Source organism: Berghia stephanieae, chromosome 2 (assembly GCF_034508935.2).
Source record: "Berghia stephanieae isolate SIO BIC M18660-M18661 chromosome 2, UCSD_Bste_1.3, whole genome shotgun sequence".
Classification (NCBI taxonomy): Eukaryota; Metazoa; Mollusca; class Gastropoda; order Nudibranchia; family Aeolidiidae; genus Berghia; species Berghia stephanieae.
The window spans coordinates 17,270,380-17,291,045 of NC_088361.1; the positions used below are offsets into that span (position 1 = coordinate 17,270,380).

At 33.0% G+C, this 20,666-nt stretch overlaps 2 protein-coding genes across 6 annotated transcripts in view; one reads left to right on the plus strand and one right to left on the minus strand.

Annotated features, from left to right (window-relative positions):
- The window catches only part of LOC144963888 (uncharacterized), a 32,093-nt gene extending 22,766 nt beyond the window's left edge, over window positions 1–9,327 (minus strand). Inside the window, exons 1-6 of the mRNA XM_078897835.1 lie at window positions 9,092–9,327; window positions 7,450–7,599; window positions 5,206–5,327; window positions 2,239–2,347; window positions 1,286–1,306; window positions 356–477 (exon numbers count right to left, since the gene is read on the minus strand). Coding sequence (XP_078753961.1) covers window positions 356–477; window positions 1,286–1,306; window positions 2,239–2,347; window positions 5,206–5,327; window positions 7,450–7,599; window positions 9,092–9,202 — 635 coding nt within the window. The 5' untranslated portion in view covers window positions 9,203–9,327. The remainder of the gene's footprint in view (window positions 1–355; window positions 478–1,285; window positions 1,307–2,238; window positions 2,348–5,205; window positions 5,328–7,449; window positions 7,600–9,091) is intronic.
- Window positions 1–20,335, plus strand: part of LOC144964404 (S-acyl fatty acid synthase thioesterase, medium chain-like) — a 30,543-nt gene extending 10,208 nt beyond the window's left edge. For 2 of the 5 annotated variants that reach the window (XM_078898603.1, XM_078898605.1), the window contains exons 4-10: window positions 11,725–11,951; window positions 14,832–14,970; window positions 15,233–15,332; window positions 15,856–15,934; window positions 16,864–16,957; window positions 18,844–18,932; window positions 19,594–20,335. In XM_078898603.1, coding sequence (XP_078754729.1) covers window positions 11,837–11,951; window positions 14,832–14,970; window positions 15,233–15,332; window positions 15,856–15,934; window positions 16,864–16,957; window positions 18,844–18,932; window positions 19,594–19,733 — 756 coding nt within the window. In that variant the 5' untranslated portion in view covers window positions 11,725–11,836 and the 3' untranslated portion in view covers window positions 19,734–20,335. Of the gene's footprint in view, window positions 1–9,368; window positions 9,436–9,591; window positions 9,797–11,724; window positions 11,952–14,831; window positions 14,971–15,232; window positions 15,333–15,855; window positions 15,935–16,863; window positions 16,958–18,843; window positions 18,933–19,593 lie in introns of those variants that run through there. The other 3 variants (XM_078898606.1, XM_078898607.1, XM_078898602.1) reach the window with 3 other exon arrangements.
- The last annotated feature ends 331 nt before the right edge of the window (window positions 20,336–20,666 follow it).

Below are 20,666 nucleotides of genomic sequence, written 5' to 3' on the forward strand. Positions count from 1 at the left end.
GAGAAAGAGAGAGAGAGAAAGAGAGAGAGAAAGAGAGAGAGGGAGAGAAGAGAGAGGGAGAGAAGAGAGAGAGAGAGAGAGAGAGAGAGAGAGAGAGAGAGAGAGAGAGAGAGAACAAACAAAAAACAAAGTAGTAATACCTTATGTCTCATCTCATATGTTAAGTGTTGCTGTTGGCTTGTGACCCTTTGTAAAGTGTTTGGGCACATTCATTAGATATCGCATTATATAAAAGATCATGTATAATTTCAAAATTGGTAAAACACTTCAAAATTTAAGTCCTGAATGAGAAAACGAGGACTCCTTTTCTGTATTCAGATGATTTAATAAAGACAACAACACCATGCATACTTACTTGGAATAGAGTGCCAACAGTTTGGAATTGACTAGGAGAACAGCGTGTTCAGTGATAAAGACAACAACACCATGCATACTAACTTGGAATAGAGTGCCAACAGTTTGGAATTGACTAGGAGAACAGCGTGTTCAGTGATAAAGACAACAACACCAGCACTGATACTTACTGGAATAGAAGAGCCAACAGTTTGGAATTGACTAGGAGAACAGCGTGTTCAGTGATAAAGACAACAACACTGCTATACTTAACTTGAATGAGGCCAAAGTTTGGAATTGACTAGGAGAACAGCGTGTCAGTTGATTGATAACATCATGCATACTTCTTGGAATAAGCTCAACATTTAGAATTACAAGAACACTGTTTCCTAATAGAATTAATTGCTACGTCATACCATGCATATTCTTGAATAAAGCACATTGAATCATAGGAAACAATTTGAAAACACATGCACTTCATAGAACAATTTGAAAAAGTTCAATAGCCTGTCAAAGTACATTGAAAACATTCAATAGCCTGTCCTAGGACAATTTGAAAGCGTTCAATAGTCTGTCATAGAACAATTTGAAAACGTTCAATAGCCTGACATAGAACAAATTGAAATCGTTCAATAGTCTGTCATAGAACAATGTGAAAACGTTCTATAGGTTGTCATAGAACAATGTGAAAACGTTCAATAGCCTGTCATAGAACAATTTGAAAACGTTTAATAGCCTGACATAGAACAATTTGAAAACGTTCAATAGCCTGTCATATAACAATTTGAAAACGTTCAATAGCCTGTCATAGAACAATTTGAAATTGAAATCGTTCAATAGCCTGTCATAGAACAATGTGCAAACGTTCAATAGCCTGTCATAGAACAATGTGCAAACGTTCAATAGCCTGTCATAGAACAATGTGCAAACGTTCAATAGCCTGTCATAGAACAATGTGAAATCGTTCAATAGCCTGTCATAGAACAATGTGAAAACGTTCAATAGCCTGCCATAGAACAATGTGAAAACGTTCAATAGCCTGTCATAGAACAATTTGAAAACGTTCAATAGCCTGTCATAGAACAATTTGAAAACGTTCAATAGCCTGTCATAGAACAATGTGAAAACGTTCAATAGCCTGCCATAGAACAATGTAAAAACATTTAATAGCCTGTAATAGAACAATGTGAAAAACTATTAAATTTCAGAATAATGTCTGTCCAAAACAAAATTTCTTGCATTCTATTTGCAACAGCAATATCAATTTCTTAATGATTCCATTCAACATGAATTGGTTTTTGTTTTTTATTTTTTTTTTATTTATAAGAAAACATTATTTTTTCAATTGCCAGTCAAGAGTCATTTTCTCTAAAGACAGACATCTAATCATAATCAAATAATTTTTTTAATGAGGATTTAAAAATAAAGAAATCGAACCAAATCAAAAGGGCATCGTTTAAAGGGACAGAAGTCCTGGTGATGCAAAGAATATAATTGGTTGTTGAATCAAAAGTAACCCGTGTAAACAGGAATGATTATCTGCGATTCCCCTGCCTCCAAAAATACCTAAAAGACTCACTGAACGGAAACTTTCAAAACAGTTTTGGAAGCCCTCGCTCATCAAAGTAATCTGTGACTGTTCCCTGCTTTGGATGGATTGTAACTGAATATTTGCAGTGATGGGCCTATGGGACATTTTGCAAATACAAGCGATTGACGATAAAATTGTCAAGAGGAAAAAGAACTTTGACAAAACATAAGAAGGAAGCTTGGTTAACTTATTTTTAATTTTTACGAGAAAATTTATGATTTATTAACTATACTTTCTTCCCAGCATCATAATGAATTTTCTGACGTTGACTGAGGTTGGAATTTATAGAAGGTATAGGGACAATTTATAAATACCTCGACAAGAAAAGCTTGTTCGGTTGCGACCATTTCAGACCATGTTTTCACCAATAAACGAAGAAATTCCCATTTGGCTTTTTTACTGGTGTACTGTGACTGGCCAATTCTGGATCAAGATCATTTAAAATAACAAAGAGAAGACATTATCAAATGATACATGGAGGTAAATGATACACCATTCCTACTCATATCAGTTGGTAAAGTACTCACTTCATGCGCAAGGGGACTGAGATCAACTCTGGTTGAGGTCAAGATTTATTTTATGACCACCAACTCCCTCCCTGTCCACCCAGCAGTGATTGGTTAGCTGAGTATGTTAGATCTGGTGGAAAGTACTTTGCCATCGACCGGTATCCTGTCAAATGGATGGCTAGCAATTTTTATGGTCTATTTCATGCTAAATATACCAGGATAAACTCCTGATCCATTGGCCTCATGGCTTTGAAGGACCTTTTTCATCTACAATAATTTTTTAAAAAATACAAAAGAATGAATGTGCTCATGGAATCTAAATAGGGAAGAAAAGTCGTGACGTCACACCCTCCACTTTTTTGGTTCCTAAATCCTTGGAAGTGTGTATGTAACCAGTCCTTCGGAGTACTAATAATGAACAGGTTACATAAAAGTGGCATAACGATTTCAGTAGCAGGATGTATAAGCAGGCTCTTAGGATTAGGAGACGTAAAAGAGCGAAGATGGATGATCATTATTGACGACCAGAATATAATATTTAGACTAGGAAATTAGATGTCATCACTCTGAAACCAGAAACTCAATTACACAGTCCTCCGGAAAATTGGTTTAACACTTCTAATGAAAATGGAACCAGTTTTTTGACACCACACTTTTCTTCCCTATTGGTTAAAGGAATTGAAGAGTTATTGTGATATTAGAAAATGTCTGTGTGGTTTTGTTTTTTCTTGTTTATTTTCCAAAGCCTAAACGATTCCTCAATTTTACTCCTGCTTTAACGGTCTGTTTGCTTGGTTTGGCATGGAGAATACAGCTTATATGATAGTTGATTAGAATATAAAACCATCACTATGACTGAGGCTTTCAATTCAATGCCTATCTTTTCAAAATGAACAATAATAATAATAATAATAATAACAATAATAATAATAATAATAAATAATAATAATAATAATAATAATAATAATAATAATAATAATAATAATAATAAACAATAATAATAATATAATAATTATATAAATATTAATAATATTAATATTATTATTATTATTATTATTATTATTATTATTATTATTATTATTATTATTATTATTATTATTATTATTATTATTATATATATACTATTGTTATTATTATTACTATTGTTATTATCATTACTATTATATTATTATTATTAGTAGTATAGTGTAGTAGTAGTATAGTAGTAGTATAGTATGTAGTATAGTAGTATAGTATTTTTATATATTATATATTATATATTATTATTATTATTATTTATTATTATTATTATTATTAATTATTATTATTATTATTATTATCATTATATTATTATTATTTTTAATAATAATAATATTATTATTATTATTATTATTCATTATTATTATTATTACTATTATTTTTTTTTTATTAATAATAATAATATATTATTATTATTATATTATTATTATTATTATTATTATTATTATTATTATTATTATTATTATTTATTTATTATTATTATATTATTATTATTTATTATTATTATTATTATTATTATTATTATTATTATTATTATTATTATTATTATTACTATTGTTATTATCATTACTTATTATTATATTATTATATTCTATTTTATTATTATTATTATTATTATTATATATTATTATATTATTATTATATTATTATTATTATTATTATTATTATTATTAATTATTATTATTATTATTATTATATTATTATTATTATTATTATATTATTATATTATTATTATTATTATTATATTATTATTATTATTATTATTATTATTATATTATTATTATTATTATTATTATTATTATTATTATTATTATTATTATTATTTATTATTATATTATTATTATATTATTTTATTATTATTATTATTATATTTATTAATTAATAATATATATATTATATTATTATATTATTATATTATTATTATTATTATTATTATTATATATTATTATTATATATTAATATTATTATATATTATTATTATTATTATTATTAATTATTATTATTATTATTATTATATTATTATTTTATTTAAAATACTGAGCCACAAGTGTCTTGCACAGAAATTAAAATGCCTAGAATTACTTTTGAACGAATTACAAATAAAATCATAATTCAAAAGCTGAAAATAAATTCAAAATAACGTGTCTCTTGTGAATATAAATATGAAGAAATTAAACCAATGGGACACCTCAAAATCTAACGTTTAATTTTACTGGTGAAAAATCAGCTTTTGTGTGTGATTCATTCGTGGAGATTTGCTGTCTCACTCAATGTCAACAAAGATTGGGATGGAAAGGACGCTAATCATATAACATGTCTTCTTATCACCTTCTAAATAATTCATCACAAAGGTGCAGACACCATTTGGCACTTCCAGAATTATTTTTTTTCAAACCCATTGTTGTTTAAGTTGGAAGTTTTGATTTTTGTGTCAGTGGACATTCAACCCGAATTTTTATTTATTAATCTTCAAGATATATAATGGCAATCCACAGATCAGAGGCTGAAGTTTGTGAATCTTTTTACTTGAACCAAATATCTTGAGTAGTTCAACAAGTTATCGCCATTTGAAGTGTTGTGCCAGACTTTTGTGGTTCAGTATAGAAAACAAGTTTTTTTTAAAATTCCAAATTACTGCAAAGCCCAAAACAAATCAGAGCTCATGGGACAGACGATATTTGTCATTTTAGCAGACTAGACAGAAGATATTATCAACTGTGAGATAATTTTCTTTGGCAGTGTTGAATTACTTACTCTTCACTGACTGGTCCAAATAGAAACTTCATCAGCCTGATAAATATTTGAATTTTTCTGTGAAGAAACTCTTCCGATTCTGTCAAATCCCCATTGATTGCCATAAATAAAAGTCCATCAACCTGAAAAAGAAGGATCTGCATTTTTCTCTCCCAAATAAAACACAATGACACTACTGTCCATGTTGTTATAGCCAACACATGTGAGTAGTACAAAACGACATAACAGTTCATTTTGTTATAGCCAGCACATGTGTGTAGTGTACATTGACGTTACAGTTCATTTTGTTGTAGGCAACACATGTGAGTAATGCACAATGACATTACAGTTCATTTTATTATAGACAACACACGTGTGTAGTGCACAACAACGTTACAGTACATTTTGTTATTGACAAAACACGTGTGTGGCACAAAGTAGTATGTGTAAAGAGCGTTATTTTCTCTAGGTTAGTTCTGTGTATGATAGTCACTTGTCCAATGTGGGTGTGGACAGGCAAAATTGTGAGCTCTTCCCTTGTGCCGCTATGTGGCCTAGTGGTACAAAACTAGCCATAGGATCGGAAGATCCTGGGTTAAAGTCCCAAGTGGCATATAGTTGAGCCACTGGAAAAGGCTCTTTACCCACATTTGCTCACCATATTCAGGTGTAAATGAGTACCTGGCCATTAACAGCATTGTCTCTGTACCAAAAAAAAATTGTAATATTGCCTAACAGGCGTCATAAAGCACTTTGAACATATTCAGTAGATGTCGTGCTATATAAAATCTCAAGTTTACTTACTTACTTATCCAAACCAGCAACCACCTGAGCTCTAGCCCTTCGGTCTTGTGCTATGACGTAGAAGTCTTTTGTAGTTGTTCCAGGTGACTATAAAGTGTATTAGTGATGCATGGAAGTTTAAACTCAAGTTCACAAGACAAGTATTGTTTGTGCTTCGCTGTAATCAAAATGACGCAACTGACCGATCAACTTATTTCATGGGAGCTGAACAATTTTATGAGGATTAGGCAGATTGTGATTGCAATGCAGGATGGGATATCACACAGTTGTAGATGGCTTGATTATCATTGAACAATTTGTAGACCTACAAAAATGCACCATAGACTTACGTTACTAAGAAAGCACTATTAGTTTTTGCTGTCGTTTTTTTTTTTTTTTGTTGTTGTTGTTGTTGTTTGTCGTTTTGTTTTTTTTAATTTGTGTAAAAAGTTGTAAAAAAAAAGGAAGAGGAGAAGAAGAAGAAGAAGAAGAAGAAGAAGAAGAAGAAGAAGAAGAAGAAGAAGAAGAAGAAGAAGAAGAAGAAGAAGAAGAAGAAGAAGAAGAAGAAGAAGAAGAAGAAGAAGAAGAAGGAGGAGGAGGAGGAGGAGGAGGAGGAGGAGGAAAAGGAAGAGGACGAAGAGGAGGAGGAGGAGGAGGAGGAGGTGGCGGAGGAGAAATAGGATTGTCTGCAATCAAGAATATCACTTTCAATAGAAGTGAGATGCATTGAAAAGAAAAGCGTAAAAATCAACACGCCTTAAATTTTGATCCAATTTTTTTCATATTTAGCCATGATTTGGAAATGTCCATAGGTACCCTTTTAGATAGGATCAATGCTATATTGTCATTCACCCTTTTAGATAGGATTAATACTATATTGTCATTCACCCTTTTAGATAGGATCAATACTATGACTAATGTCATGAACCCGTTGAGATAGGATCAATACTATGATTATTGTCATGCACCCTTTTAGATAGGATCAATGCTATGACTATTGTCATCCACCCTTTTAGATAGGATCAATACTATGATTATTGTTAGGCACCCTTTAAATAGGATCATTATTATGACTATTGTCATCCACCCTTTTAGATAGGATCAATACTAGAACTATTGTCATGCATCCTTTTTGATAGGATCAACACTATACTATTGTCGTGCATCCTTTTAGATATGATCAGTATTATACTATCGTCATGCACCCTTTTAGATAGGATCAATACTATTATCACCATCATGCACACTTATAGATAGTATCAATACTATGATTATTGTAATGCACCATTTTATATTGGATCAATACTATACTCTTGGCATGCACCCTAAAAGGATCAATACTATGACTATTGTCATCATCATTCAGCACCCAGTTTCTTGCAACACCGAAAACTTTTCAACTCTGTGCATTTTCTGCTTCACCAAGGTAGGGAATGGTCATTTTCAGAAATTTCATTTTAGAAATATTAGTAATGAACTTACATGTCTAAATACAAAACAAAATCCATTGGGACAGCTGACAGAGGAGCACGGTTCTTTTGTCTGGTCAATTAATAGCCATTGGGAGAGGACCAGTGGGGAAAATAACTGCATTACCAAGTTGGCATCAAGCTCTGTGACGACAGCATCTTCCTGAATTAATATAAAACAAACAAATAATATTACCAGATTCAAATTTTCGACATTGGCAAGATGATGATAGAGTATTGATTGATCCTACTATTTCTTACGTATTCAGATATTTGGCTCAATTTTTAATTCAGCTATGACAGCAAATCTTTTCTTCCACTCCATCATGTGAACCATATCTGTGCCCTTTATTGCAAACAGCAAATAATGTTGTAAACTTGTAAAAAAAAAAATTAAAAAACAGCGTTATGTTATGTGAAGCAAAATAATATAAAATTGTTTAAAATGTTTACCGATAAAAAAATAAATTAATAAATTTAAACAGACATCAACTCGAACCCGCGATATGGAATGGTCTCCCTCAATCTGTAAGATTTTAGAGCTAAATAGATATTTTCAAAAAATGGCTAAAATAAAATTACATCTTTTCACTTAATACTTACTTGATTGGATTTTTTAATGTATTTTATGTGAGTTATGATGTTTTTGAAGCCTTATTCTTTCTCTTATATTTTTGATATTTATCGATTTGGTCTCGCAGGGTTATTATATTCCATGAAAACAATATTGGCTAGTTGATTTTTAATTTTAAGTGCTTTGAGGCATTGGCAAAAGACGCTAAAGAAATAAATATGCTTATCATTATATAAAGACATATTCTCAAAATAAAGATCCATTTTAAAAGTTAAAGTACAATTAATAATTAATGGACTAATTCTAATTCATAGGGGAACAAGTGAAATGGTCAAATCTATCTCTCAAAGACCAATGTAAGAGAGAGGATATAATAATAATAATAATAAAAATAATAATAATATAATAATAATTAATATATTATTATTATTATTATTATTATTATTAAATTATTATTATTATTATTAGAATGGGGTCCTAAATGCGCACCTATACATAACTTTTACATCTAAAACTAACAAAATACATTGCTTTTAAAAGCTTACAATGTCACAAAACGGACGATTCCAAGTGTCCTACATTGATACACGCCAATCAAATGACGCAGGTCATTTTAAAAATAATTATTTTTTTAAAAAAGAAAGAAAAAAAAATTTCACAACTACTAGTAGGCTAACTAGATACTCCCTTCCCTCCACCACACGCCAAAAGAAAATTGAAGAAACCGGGATCTGATTATTACGTGAATTGAAAAAATAGCAATGTAGCAATAAACATAAATCAAACAAGTCTTGGTGTTAAAACAAAAATAAAACAAAAAATAATAGAATAATAATGATAAACAAACAAATAGTAAGTAAATGCTAAAAAAACAAAATCGAAAGTAGTCTAGTCCGTGATGTACGGACTAAATTGCTTCACACAACCAAACATATGTAGTAAATCTCCAATGTAAACATGAAAAGATGGCCGCCCTCTCGTCAGGGACATCAACCTCCGAACAGTGCCGTTAACTCTACTTCCTAAAACAAAGCCTAACCTCTGCTACCGCTCGCTAACCAAAATCAAAGCCAAAACTTGCCTCTAAGAGACCTTTCTCTTTCGATGTTGAAATGATATAAGTTGCAAATTCCTCATCGTAATCAATATAAAACGGATCATTCAGTTGGTTCACAACAATGGAGCACTTCATGATTCTCAATTACGAACAAAATAGGATAGAAAGAATAATAATATTATTGGAATGACCATCACTGTCACTGGATTGTTTACATCGGCAGTCGGCAAAGAGAAAGTGGTTTCTCGTGATTGAAAGCCATTTAATCTTCCATACAAATGAGTTACTTAGAAGTGATCCCAATCCATTGACCTAGTGTCCCAATCCCAAAACTTTCCAAGAAACAATCCTGTCGGGCGGTCACCCAGGTAGGTTAACTCCCCCCCCCCCCCCCCCCCCCCCCCCCCTCTCTCTCTCTCTCTCTCTCTCTCTCTCTCTCTCTCTCTCTCTCTCTCTCTCTCTTGTCTGTTTCGTATAATGAAGGCGAAACATGACACTGCCCACGGCGCGTTATCTTTGTCCAGTCGTAATGCATGTACAGAATAGATTATCTATCTAGGGCAGAGTCATCATTAGTAGCTAGCATTTTCACATAGCCTATAATATATATCAAGTAGATAGACTAAATCAAGCAGATAGACTACACGTCTGATATCCCGACAACGTATTATGGGCTTGTCATCATCTTGTGTATGGTTGATGTAAAGACGTTTACTTTTGGTATTTATGGTAATGAATGAGTGTAGATAAAAATTGTGACTTGCTATCTGCCTGGGCTCAATAATTTACAATCTATGTGTATAAAAGGAACGAAATTTACGTCACTCAGCTCTTTGTTATTGTTTTTAGCCAGCCATTTTTATGAGTTCTCACTAAATTTTATTTATCAGACTAGAAACGTTTAAGGTTACACATACAGTGTGAATAACTCGAGAGCTATGTAAGATTTTATCAAACGGTTCTTTGCCATCTGTGCAGAATTTATTTGAGTTTAGATTGATACAAGTTTTAACCCTGTCCGCCCATTGGTAGCTGAGCTATGACATCATCAGTAAAAAAGGGTAATTTTTACATAAATCGTAATTTATTTTGGCCTTTGTCCGACATGATTCTCGAAAATGTATTTTATTTAACATGTCAATCTAAGGATATCAACTTGGAACATTGATTTGACAATGGAATATTCTTTTGTGTATTACGTCATCACTGATTGTACTGATGATTCCTTCGATAGCATTTTGAAGTTTGACGCAATGATGGGAACCCATGGTGATGGCATTTTTTTTTATGAAAACTTAACAATGAGATGGTCCCATTTCCTATCTAACCCATTTTACTTTTTATGGGGATATGTGAAGAGCAGATTGTTCGGAACCCCCGTGAAAGAGACATGCGCCACTTGCAAAATTACGAGAAGCCGTTCACTTTGTCACATTACTCATGCTGCAAAAGATGTGGGACCACCGGAACCAAGGGGACCACAGACTAGTCTGTGTGGGGGACGAACTCGAGGACGTTAAGGGACAAACTGGAGAGACGCTTGTGGCTTACATTCAAAATGGTGGTGGTCACGTGGAGCTTTAAATTGGACGATTGCGAAAACACGCGATCACAAGAAAGATATCAGAAGAAAAAAATTGGAATAAATTTGAATTAATATGTTGAAAATCAAATAGAAGTCGTTGAAGCTGTTCTTGAGTTATTCAAATTCAAACCTGAAATGTGTAAATGATTTAAAACAACAAACACACTGTAAATTACGATTTATTTGGAAATTTCCCATTTCTACTCATGACATCACAACTCAGCTACCAAAGGACGCACAGTGTTAAAACATATCAATCAAAACTTAAATAAATTCTGCACCTATGGCAAAAAAAAAAAAAAAACGTTTGATGAAATTTTACATAGCTATGGAGGTATTTAAATCTGAAATGTTTCAATAATTAATTGATGCCTTTTTATGTGAGTTTTTAAATGAAATTATTAACACCCATAAACTCGGTACCTACCTATCTAATAGTTTGCACTGCCTACTAAATGGGGCGTTTAGGCTTCACGGTCCTAATATCAATAATATTTGATGTCTCATGTAAGAAACAAAAGAAAATGGCCTCCTTGTGATGATTATGATGATGATGATGATGATCATCATCATCATCACCATCATCATCATCATCATCATCATCATCATCATCACCACCAATCACAAAGAAGCCATTTTCTCTACAGCTGCAGAAAAACAACATCAGCATCACCATCATCACAATATTTATAATATGCTTTGTTTTATATTGCTAATGGTTATCAGCGGTTTTATGACAAGATAGGGTCAGTTAGGCCTACAAAGAACTAGGCTCAGTTAGGCCTAAAAAGAACTAGGCTCAGTTAGGCCTACAAAGAACTTTCCATTGTGGCACTGTATTGGTAGGAACCGACGTGATCAAGGTTCGAACCCAGGTACTTTGTCATTAGTCTTTAATCAAAGCAAGCCAGAAGCTTTACCATTTCATCACAGATGTCATCATCATCATCCTCATCATCATCTTCATCATCAATATCAGCAGCAGAAACAATAACACATTCATGTTCTTCTCTAGTTTTTCATCTAATATTTAAAAAATAAAGAAATTAAAAGTGTAACTTTCATTTCACAGTTTATGACAAGACACTCAAGAAGAGCTAAATGAGAGGAAAGACCTCAGAATTGAAATCCCTCTGCTGGAACAAGATTTCAGACCTATAGTTTGAAAAGTGTCCTCAGGAAAAATGAATTGTCGCTATCCACGGTCGGATGCTTCAATCCGTTTGTTTTGTTTCCCATGGGCTGGGGGAGGGGCCAGCTTTTACACAGCATGGGGAAAAGATTTGAAGGACATTGAGGGTAATGTCTGAAATAAATCCAACATCTTTCATACAAGAATTGAATTTATTTGTTGCTTATAATTGTGGTGGACATTTTAAACATTAAAAGAATGAAAGAATTGAAGACATAGACTCTTACCAAGAGATGTATGGGATAAATATGTACTCATTTTTTGAGGTTTTGTGCGTTCTTTTTCAATTTGACATAGAAATGAGATTTTTAGTAGTTTGATTTGTCGTTTGTGTGTTGCTCTTTTTTATTTATTTTTTTTTCATTTTTATTTTGTCTTTTTTGTCTGAGAATACTTCACTTAAGGCTATAAAAGTTACTTTCAGATGAGGAATTGATAAAATAGTTTTTATGTTTTAATTCTTGGTGGCAAGAGTGGAAGTGTAATGACTGCTAAACTTGATCCAAGGTTAAAAAAAAAAGAATTTGTTTGACATAAAACAACACTAAAGATACACATAAAGGAGAAGATTTTACATATTTTTATCACAAAGCAAAAAAAAAACCGCTGAAATTGGAAAAAAAAAATAGGGAATTGAGTGGAACTATAATATCCATGGAAACAGGAAATGTTGAAGAAATGTGGGATATGCTGAAAAATTGCCAGAAGAACATAATAGAAAATGAGGTAGCTACCATCAAAACTGAGCGCAAAACAAAACCACCAGCCATGGATTAATACCGATCAAAGAAGAAAAATAAGATGTTTGTAAAAGCAAAGAAATCCCAAAACAAATGTGAGTGGGACCACTAACAGGAATTCAAGGCAACAACCCAGAGAGAAATAAGACGAGCACATTGGGATTATATTTACAACACACTAGAACAGTCTATGAAAAAACAAAAAGTGCTTCTGGCACTACTACTTAAAGCAAAGCGAAAAGATAGTTTGGGGGTAGCTTCGCTGAGATACAATGGAGCATTACGTCAAGATAGTGTGACTAAAGCAGAAATTCTTAACAATCAGTTCAAGATTATATTCACACGCAATGACTCTAACTATCAAGGGACAAAACCACAAGAAATGATTTATCCCAAAAAAGAAGAACTAGAAATCAAATCAGATGGAGTGTTAAAGCTATTTAAATACATACAAGAGCAGAAAGCAAGTGGACCGGACAACATCCCAAATACATCCTAAAACATTATGCAACAAAATATGCGCCCGCAATAACAAAAATATTTAACTTGTCCCTCAATTCCAGAACCCTCACAAATGATTGGAAATGTGCAAACATAACACCGGTTTTCAAGAAAGGCAGTAAATATGTTGCAGCGAACTACAGGCATGTATGTGAACATGTGTCTGTTGTAAAATATTAGAGCACATACTATGCCATTCATATCATGATACACCTGGAATCAAACAACAGCATACTAACACCTCTACAACATGGGTTCAGAAGCGGACACTCATGTGAAAGCCAATTAATCATAACTATGCATGAGCTCATGAAATCTTTTAACAAGAAAATACAAATTGATCTAATTAGCAAGGCATTTGACACAATCACGCACAAAAAGCATCTCTATAAAGTATAAAGTGACGGTAAAAAATGTAATATCCACAAGTGGCTTACATCATTTCTTAGCAAAGAACACAGCAAGTTATTGTCAAAGGTTCATTATCAGTGTCCTGTGAAGTTGACTCGAGAGTACCACAAGGGACAGTCCTAGGTCTGATACTCTTCCTCTGTCACATAAATGACCTTCCCCAAGCTGTAGTGTCTGAAACAAGGCTTTTTGCAGATGACTGTCTTCTCTACAGACAAATCAAATCACCATCATACCAAATACAACTGCAAGCAGGCTTATAAAACCTGGAACAATGGGCAGACACCTGGGGTGTGCATTTCAATGAAACAATATGTTACAAGATGGAAATATCCTGCAGCAAAACACCACTTAGATCCAACTACACATTGAACAATCACACAATGGAACAAGTTACAGAAAATCCATATTTAGGCATCATTATACAAGGAAACCTAAAATGGCAAGCAAACATCAACAAAATTATAAATAAAGAAAATTCCGCTCAAGGGTTCATTAAAATGAACCTCAAACATTGCCAAGCAAACCTAAAAGAAGTCGTGTACATAACACTTGTAAGATTAATCTTAGACTATTCTAGTTAAGTTTGGGTCCTACAATCAGATATAAAAGCAATTGAAGCTGTCCAGCTCACGCTGCAAGATTTGTCTTCAATGACTACAGCCCCCATAGCAGCGTAACCGACATGATCACACAGTTTGGATGGACTCCCTTACATGACAGACGGAAAGAACAACGACTAACTCCCATTACATGTTCAAAATTACAAACAAAATGACGGCCATCTAACCAGAACAACTAGACATACAACGAAATTCACACATTCAAGGTAAGACCCACTCAAAAACACTAAAACACCAATCTACAAACTCAAACATCTTCAAATATTCATTTACACCCTGCACTATCAAAGACTGGAAAGCTCTACCCGAATCATGTGTGAACACAACAGATTTGGAAACCCTCAAGCGAGGATTATTAAAATTCTTCAGCCTAAACACCAACATAAGCTGTCACATTCAACAACTCTCTCTAACCTCGAATACATCAAATACTCAGAATTGAGTCGATTTCGAGTAACATTCAGATTCAGGTTGTTTTTGGGGTTTTTTGTTCTTTTGTGTTTTAAAAATTGAATCCCTGCATATCAATTCAAGGCATGTTCAAGCAGTCACATTTTAAAAAATAAATTACTTTTAAAAGCCTAAAGTACGCCTAGGGTAGCTGTAATGGATATTTTAAGAGAAAATGCATTCACGCTGTATTTATATTGCTATTTTTTTTTTAAACTTTTGTTTTTTAAAAATATACTGTCTTTTCCTTCAACTTACTTAGTGTATGGAATTTGTCTTCCCGGAAGAGAGAGTCGATTCAAAGAACCCTGTCGCAACAGTATAAAAGACACAGTGGATGAAATTGTTAACATCATATGCAAGGACTACATAGATAAACCCTTTGTTTTCTTTGGTCACAGGTAAAATTAACACTAAGTCATTCCTCATCCTCCAATAATATCATGTTGCATTCACTTTCATCATAAACAATATTTCCTTATTGATATTTTTTTAATTGTACGTTTTGAAGATATCTTATTTGATCATAATTTTTTTTTTTTTTTTTTTTTGCAAGAATATGTTTCAAAATATGTCAAATTGTGCTTTTACAATGCAGCTGCAAGTATGAGGATGTTTTTAAGAACACTTGTCGTTGTTTGTTCTCATTCTTTTATCACTTAGCATGGGTGCTCTGCTGGCTTTTCTGGTATCAATAGAACTGAAGGCATTGGGCAATAAAGGGCCATTACATTTGTTTTTGTCTGGCAGTTCTTCACCACAGGTCAGAATATTTGAATTTAAGATGGAAAGTCGTTGTCAATGGAGGGTAGTAGAGCAAGGTTTCACTATGTTGAACAAAATTTTGCATTTTAAATTTTCAATTAAATTAAAATTAAAATGATAGATACATATTTAGATTTCTATGTTTAAAAATGATTTTACGTTTGACTATTTATTGTTTTTAAAAAAGCATTTCCTTACCCCTTGTAATAGCAGACCATTGGAACAATTTTCTATTTCATACAAGTCACACATCATTATTGTTCTTGCTCACATACAATGTTTGTCACTTCTATAACTATAACTTGAATACCACGTCTAGGCTATTGCGTTGAGTAAAGATTTCGATAGTTTTTGATAATATTACATATCATTGCTGTATTTTTTTTTAGTCACATTTTCAATGCACAGATAAGATGCTATTCTTATCGTAATTTAAAAATATATTTTCCAGCTAGATATCAATTGTATTTTACCAGAACCAATTGTAAGATTTTATTTTTACTTATTTCTCTCATTGCCAGTCGTCAAAAAGAAAAGAAACCATTCTCAAAGTAAAACAGATGAATGAAGATCAGTTTTGTGAAAAATTGGTATCTATGGGTAAGTATTTTTTTGGTCTGTTTTGCTATGAATTGATATACAGTTCACTCGGTTAATCGCACATCGGTTAATCGCACACTCCGCTTATACGCTACACAATCCCGAATAACGGAATTTTTCTATATAATCGCTCCTCTTAATCGCACACCATCTCTGCTTAATCGCTACACCTTGATTGGACTGACAACCAACAGCCATATGAAATCAACGACGCTGTTCCTGTTCCACACAACTTTTCGGCCAAAGCATTCGATCAATTCGTGACAATGGATAACATTATAGATTATACCCATCAGTGGTAAACTGACATCTCAGGAACCACTGGTCTCCATTCAGCCACATAAAAGACAATGCCTAGATAATGAAGATGAGGATAAGTCATCACCCAGACAAACACTGAAAAACTTGACATAGTAAATAAACTACGCCACTTCATCCAAGAAGAGCGCTTGGTAGATGATCTACATTGGCGAGATTGGAGACAAAGGTTTATTAACAGCTTGCACAGAATAGAAAGCAATCAACGCTTTGCGATTACTGCTCTCTAACAAACAAATATGACACATTTTGTTGTTGATAAAACATGAAAAACAAGAAACAACCATCAATAAAAAACATTCTAATGAGGTCATGTCAAGAACGTGACAGTTCCAAGCCCGTAGAAAACTCAGAAGTTAAAGTCCTACATGAATGACACATGAACACACTAACCTGAACTCCGAGGGTGTGCGATTAAGCGGAGTCGACTGTAGTTGAAAAAATTTGACAGGTGGTTTACTATACTTCCTTGAGTTAAGATTAAGATCATTAGATAATTTAGTTTGATTGATTTAAATTTAAGTCTATCACATTTGGGAGGATTTGTAAAAATTGAAAAATGGATTAAGTGTTGTCTTTCTGAAACTTTCAAATTCAAATCTTGTTCCCAGGGGGAATTCCACAACATATCCAAGACAATCGTGATCTATTGAAGATATTCCTGCCACCAATCTATGCTGACTATTGCATGATTGACGAAATACAGTAAGAAAACATTTAATTTTATCATTGATGTAGATGTGTGGGATTTTTGTTTTTTTTTAAATTCTGGTTTGCACTATTTTTGTTTTTGGCTTAATATGCTTACCTCAACGTGAACATATATATGCAGGTTATGACATCCAAACGGAATTTTGGGCCTAGTTTAACATTGTTGTAATGAACACTATTTTGCATCATTTTTTTTAAATTTCCATTACAACAATGAGCCCTTAATAAATTGGATTATCAGACCTGCAAACAAGTGCACGTCGGTTTACCTGTAAAATATTTATCTGCCGTCAATCTGTTTTTTTTTTTTTTAGTAATGTGTTTTCAATGTTTTTTGTTGTTGGCTGAAGAAGGGTTTTGAGCCTGAAACATTCCGTGTTTGGTATTCTATTCTATTTTTCAATTGGTTATATTCATTTTTGTTACTTTGTAAAGACATCATACCATTATGAGGCTGAGGGTCACATCAGGTAGAGCACACTTCTTGTCATGAACGCTTTTGTACCAGTTAACTGTCGTACTCTAGAAAAACTCGTTTATATTATTGCATTGATAGTTTGAAAGGACCCTCATCTTGGCAAAATCTCTCAGATCTGGGACTTTGCTAAAGTCCCAGGTTTGAGAGTTTTTGTCAAGATGAGAGTCATTTAAATCGATCGATATTTGAAGTACAAATTTTCTGGCCTGAATTTTAAATAAGAGTTTTTCCAGAGTACGGCAGTTAGCTGGTTAATGAATTAACAAAAAACAAATCTAGCTAACACATAATGTGTTGCGTTTTTTCTTCTAATTATTTCAATGCACAAATAATAACAAACAAGCAATAACAAACTGACGGTGTTGAAAAACTCATTTGAATACCCACCAATGGCATTTTGTTCTTTGTTCATGATTGAAGTTGAAGTATCAGTAACAGATAGCCAAAATTTCTAGTATAGACTCGGACAAATCTTTTGAGTTTGAGGAATAAATGTCAGCAAATCTTAAAGACTAGATCAGAAAAGGAAGAAGGAGAGCCATCAACCCTAAAAAACCATGCTGTACAAACTGTATGTGAGTTTTTATGTTTAGCAGTTGGGAAGGAAGGGAATGGTCCAAATTCCATGGTATATAGAGAAGGCATTAATGACATAGAAGATAAGGGGTACAAGTACACAAACAAATGTACATGGCTTGAAAATCGCTTCCTTCTTCTTTGGCCAAGAAGCAGGATTTTAATAAAATAAGATTTTTTACCAGATCACAGTGCAAAATAGTATTATTTGTTGTAGCATATTTACTGTACTTTGGACAAAATGGGTAATTTCTGTTGACATCAGACATATTGTTTGATAGATTATTTATATTTCCTTCTTGGAATGTCTAGATGACGGTATGTATTGATGTGTATTGGTATGTATTGTGCGGCTATGTGGTCTAGTGGTATGACACTCGCTTTCGGATCGGAAGGTCTGGGGTTCGAGCCTCACTCGATGCATAGTTGAGTCCTTGGAGAAGGCTCTTTACTCACATTCTCTCACTGGACTCAGGTGTAAAATGAGTACCTGGACGTTAACAGTATTGTCTCTGTCCCAAAAATGTGTTGCTGTTGGTCAGGGACCCCTTGTAAAGCGCTCTAAGCACGTTCAGTGGATATTGCGCTATATAAAAGCTCAAGCTATTGATGCCGTGGTGGAGTAGCGTAATTTTTAATTTTTTTAAAATAGTTACTGTAACACATGACATTCGTTTAGTGGGAAAGAGACAGTCATTGGACATGGAGAATGCACGCAAAAGCAAGGGGAGGGGGGAACGGGGATATACCTTAGATATCTTAATTTTAATTAAAACCAGTAAGTAAACTGTGGATATGAAACTTGAATTTGTCTTTACTTTTGAAGGTATGATCGTGTGGAGACAGAACCGTCACCGTTGTCTTGTCCTATAGACTTCTTTGATGGAGAAGATGACAGCAATCACAATGTTCATGGTATGAGGACAACGAGTGCTGAGCAAGCATTACAATTTTTATATTTACAATTACAATTTCAGCAGCAACAAATTGTCTCATGTCTATAAGAATAAGTTAGACAGTGCACTCTGGATACGTCAACGTTGCTTAAGCCGATTTTTACTCAAGTCGATTTTTTTCTTGGTTCCTCCCCCTTCTTCCTATATAACAATAACATTAGTAAAAATAAAAAACACTCCACATAAGTCGATGTTGTTATCACTCATGTATGACCACAATAAAATCACAAATAAACAAGTATTTCCATTGGTTAAAAAAGCTACCAGTAAGAATTTTCATTGGTTAAGAATATCGGCGAACGGTTGGCGCACACCAATGTAATGTAGGTGCTTTGCCTGATGTCCGTGCTCAACGTACTCTCTCTCTCTCTCTCTCTCTCTCTCTCTCTCTAATATATATATATATATATATATATATATATATATATATATATATATATATATATATATATATATATATATATATATATATTATATATATATATATATATATATATGTGCGCGCGTGTGTGTGTGTGTGTGTGTGTGTGTGTGTGTGTGTGTGAACATCTATGCAATCTCATTTTGAACATATTAGTATCAACTTTTTTTTCTTTGATTTTCTTTTCTTTTTGTTCCAGAATGGCAGAATCTGACTTCAGGATTTTTCATGTTCCAGACATTTCCAGGCGGCCATTTCTATATCAAAGATCCTGACAATATGTCCAAAATAATCTCTCACATCAGTCAACGTTGCAATGTCCACTCTCATATGCAATGATTAATCCAAGTTTTGTTGGGGTTTTTTTAAAACCCGATATACAACAATTAAATAAAGATTGACCATGGTGATGTTCACGTCATGTTACAACATGGGTGCCAGCAGGAAAAAGCGCTGAAACCTGAAACTAAAATCTCAACATTTTGCCAAACCTGAAAATGTACCTACTAAAAATGCGGCCTAAACTTTAATCTTATTTCATCACCGTTTTTATACCATTATTAAATGATTACACAGCAAACATATTGACACAATGAGGAAATTAATTTGATTTTAAAACCAACTTATAACACTGAAACCGGAGGTGACTTCGAGATATCGCGAAACCGGAATTCCAGCAAGAACCGGAAAACTGGAACCCATGTGTTACAATAACAAAATAACTTCTGAAATCCATGCAGACGTGTCTAATGAAATGTTTAAAGGAAATCTTGCCACATACCGGGTCATTCAGAAATCCTTTACTCTTTTACCTACAACGTTGAGATTCTTATTGCAAAGAAATCAAATATTTAAAATTATGTTGTCAAAACTTCATTTAACCCTATTTTCATACTTGGGGGGCCAATAAAACAGTCAATTTTTGACGCAGAGACCTGAAATTTGTTGACTTATCCTAAATTGATGAGGTCCATGACCATATCAAATTTCATGCTTGTCACGTGCTTAGTTTACTCACACTGAGTATGCTCATCTGGAATTTGAGATTTTCCGATTTGGGGTCCAAATGGCCCCCATGCCTTTCAAAGAGAAAGATACTAGAAAGTACGATTTCCTGATTTCGGGGTCATTTGGCCCCCGTGACTTTATAGAGAAAAATACTAAAAATTTCAACAGAGGAATGCTATTTCTTTCATTTCATTCCACAATTTTCTATAATAAAAATAATAATAATAGAAATAATAATAACAATAATAATAATTATGATCATAA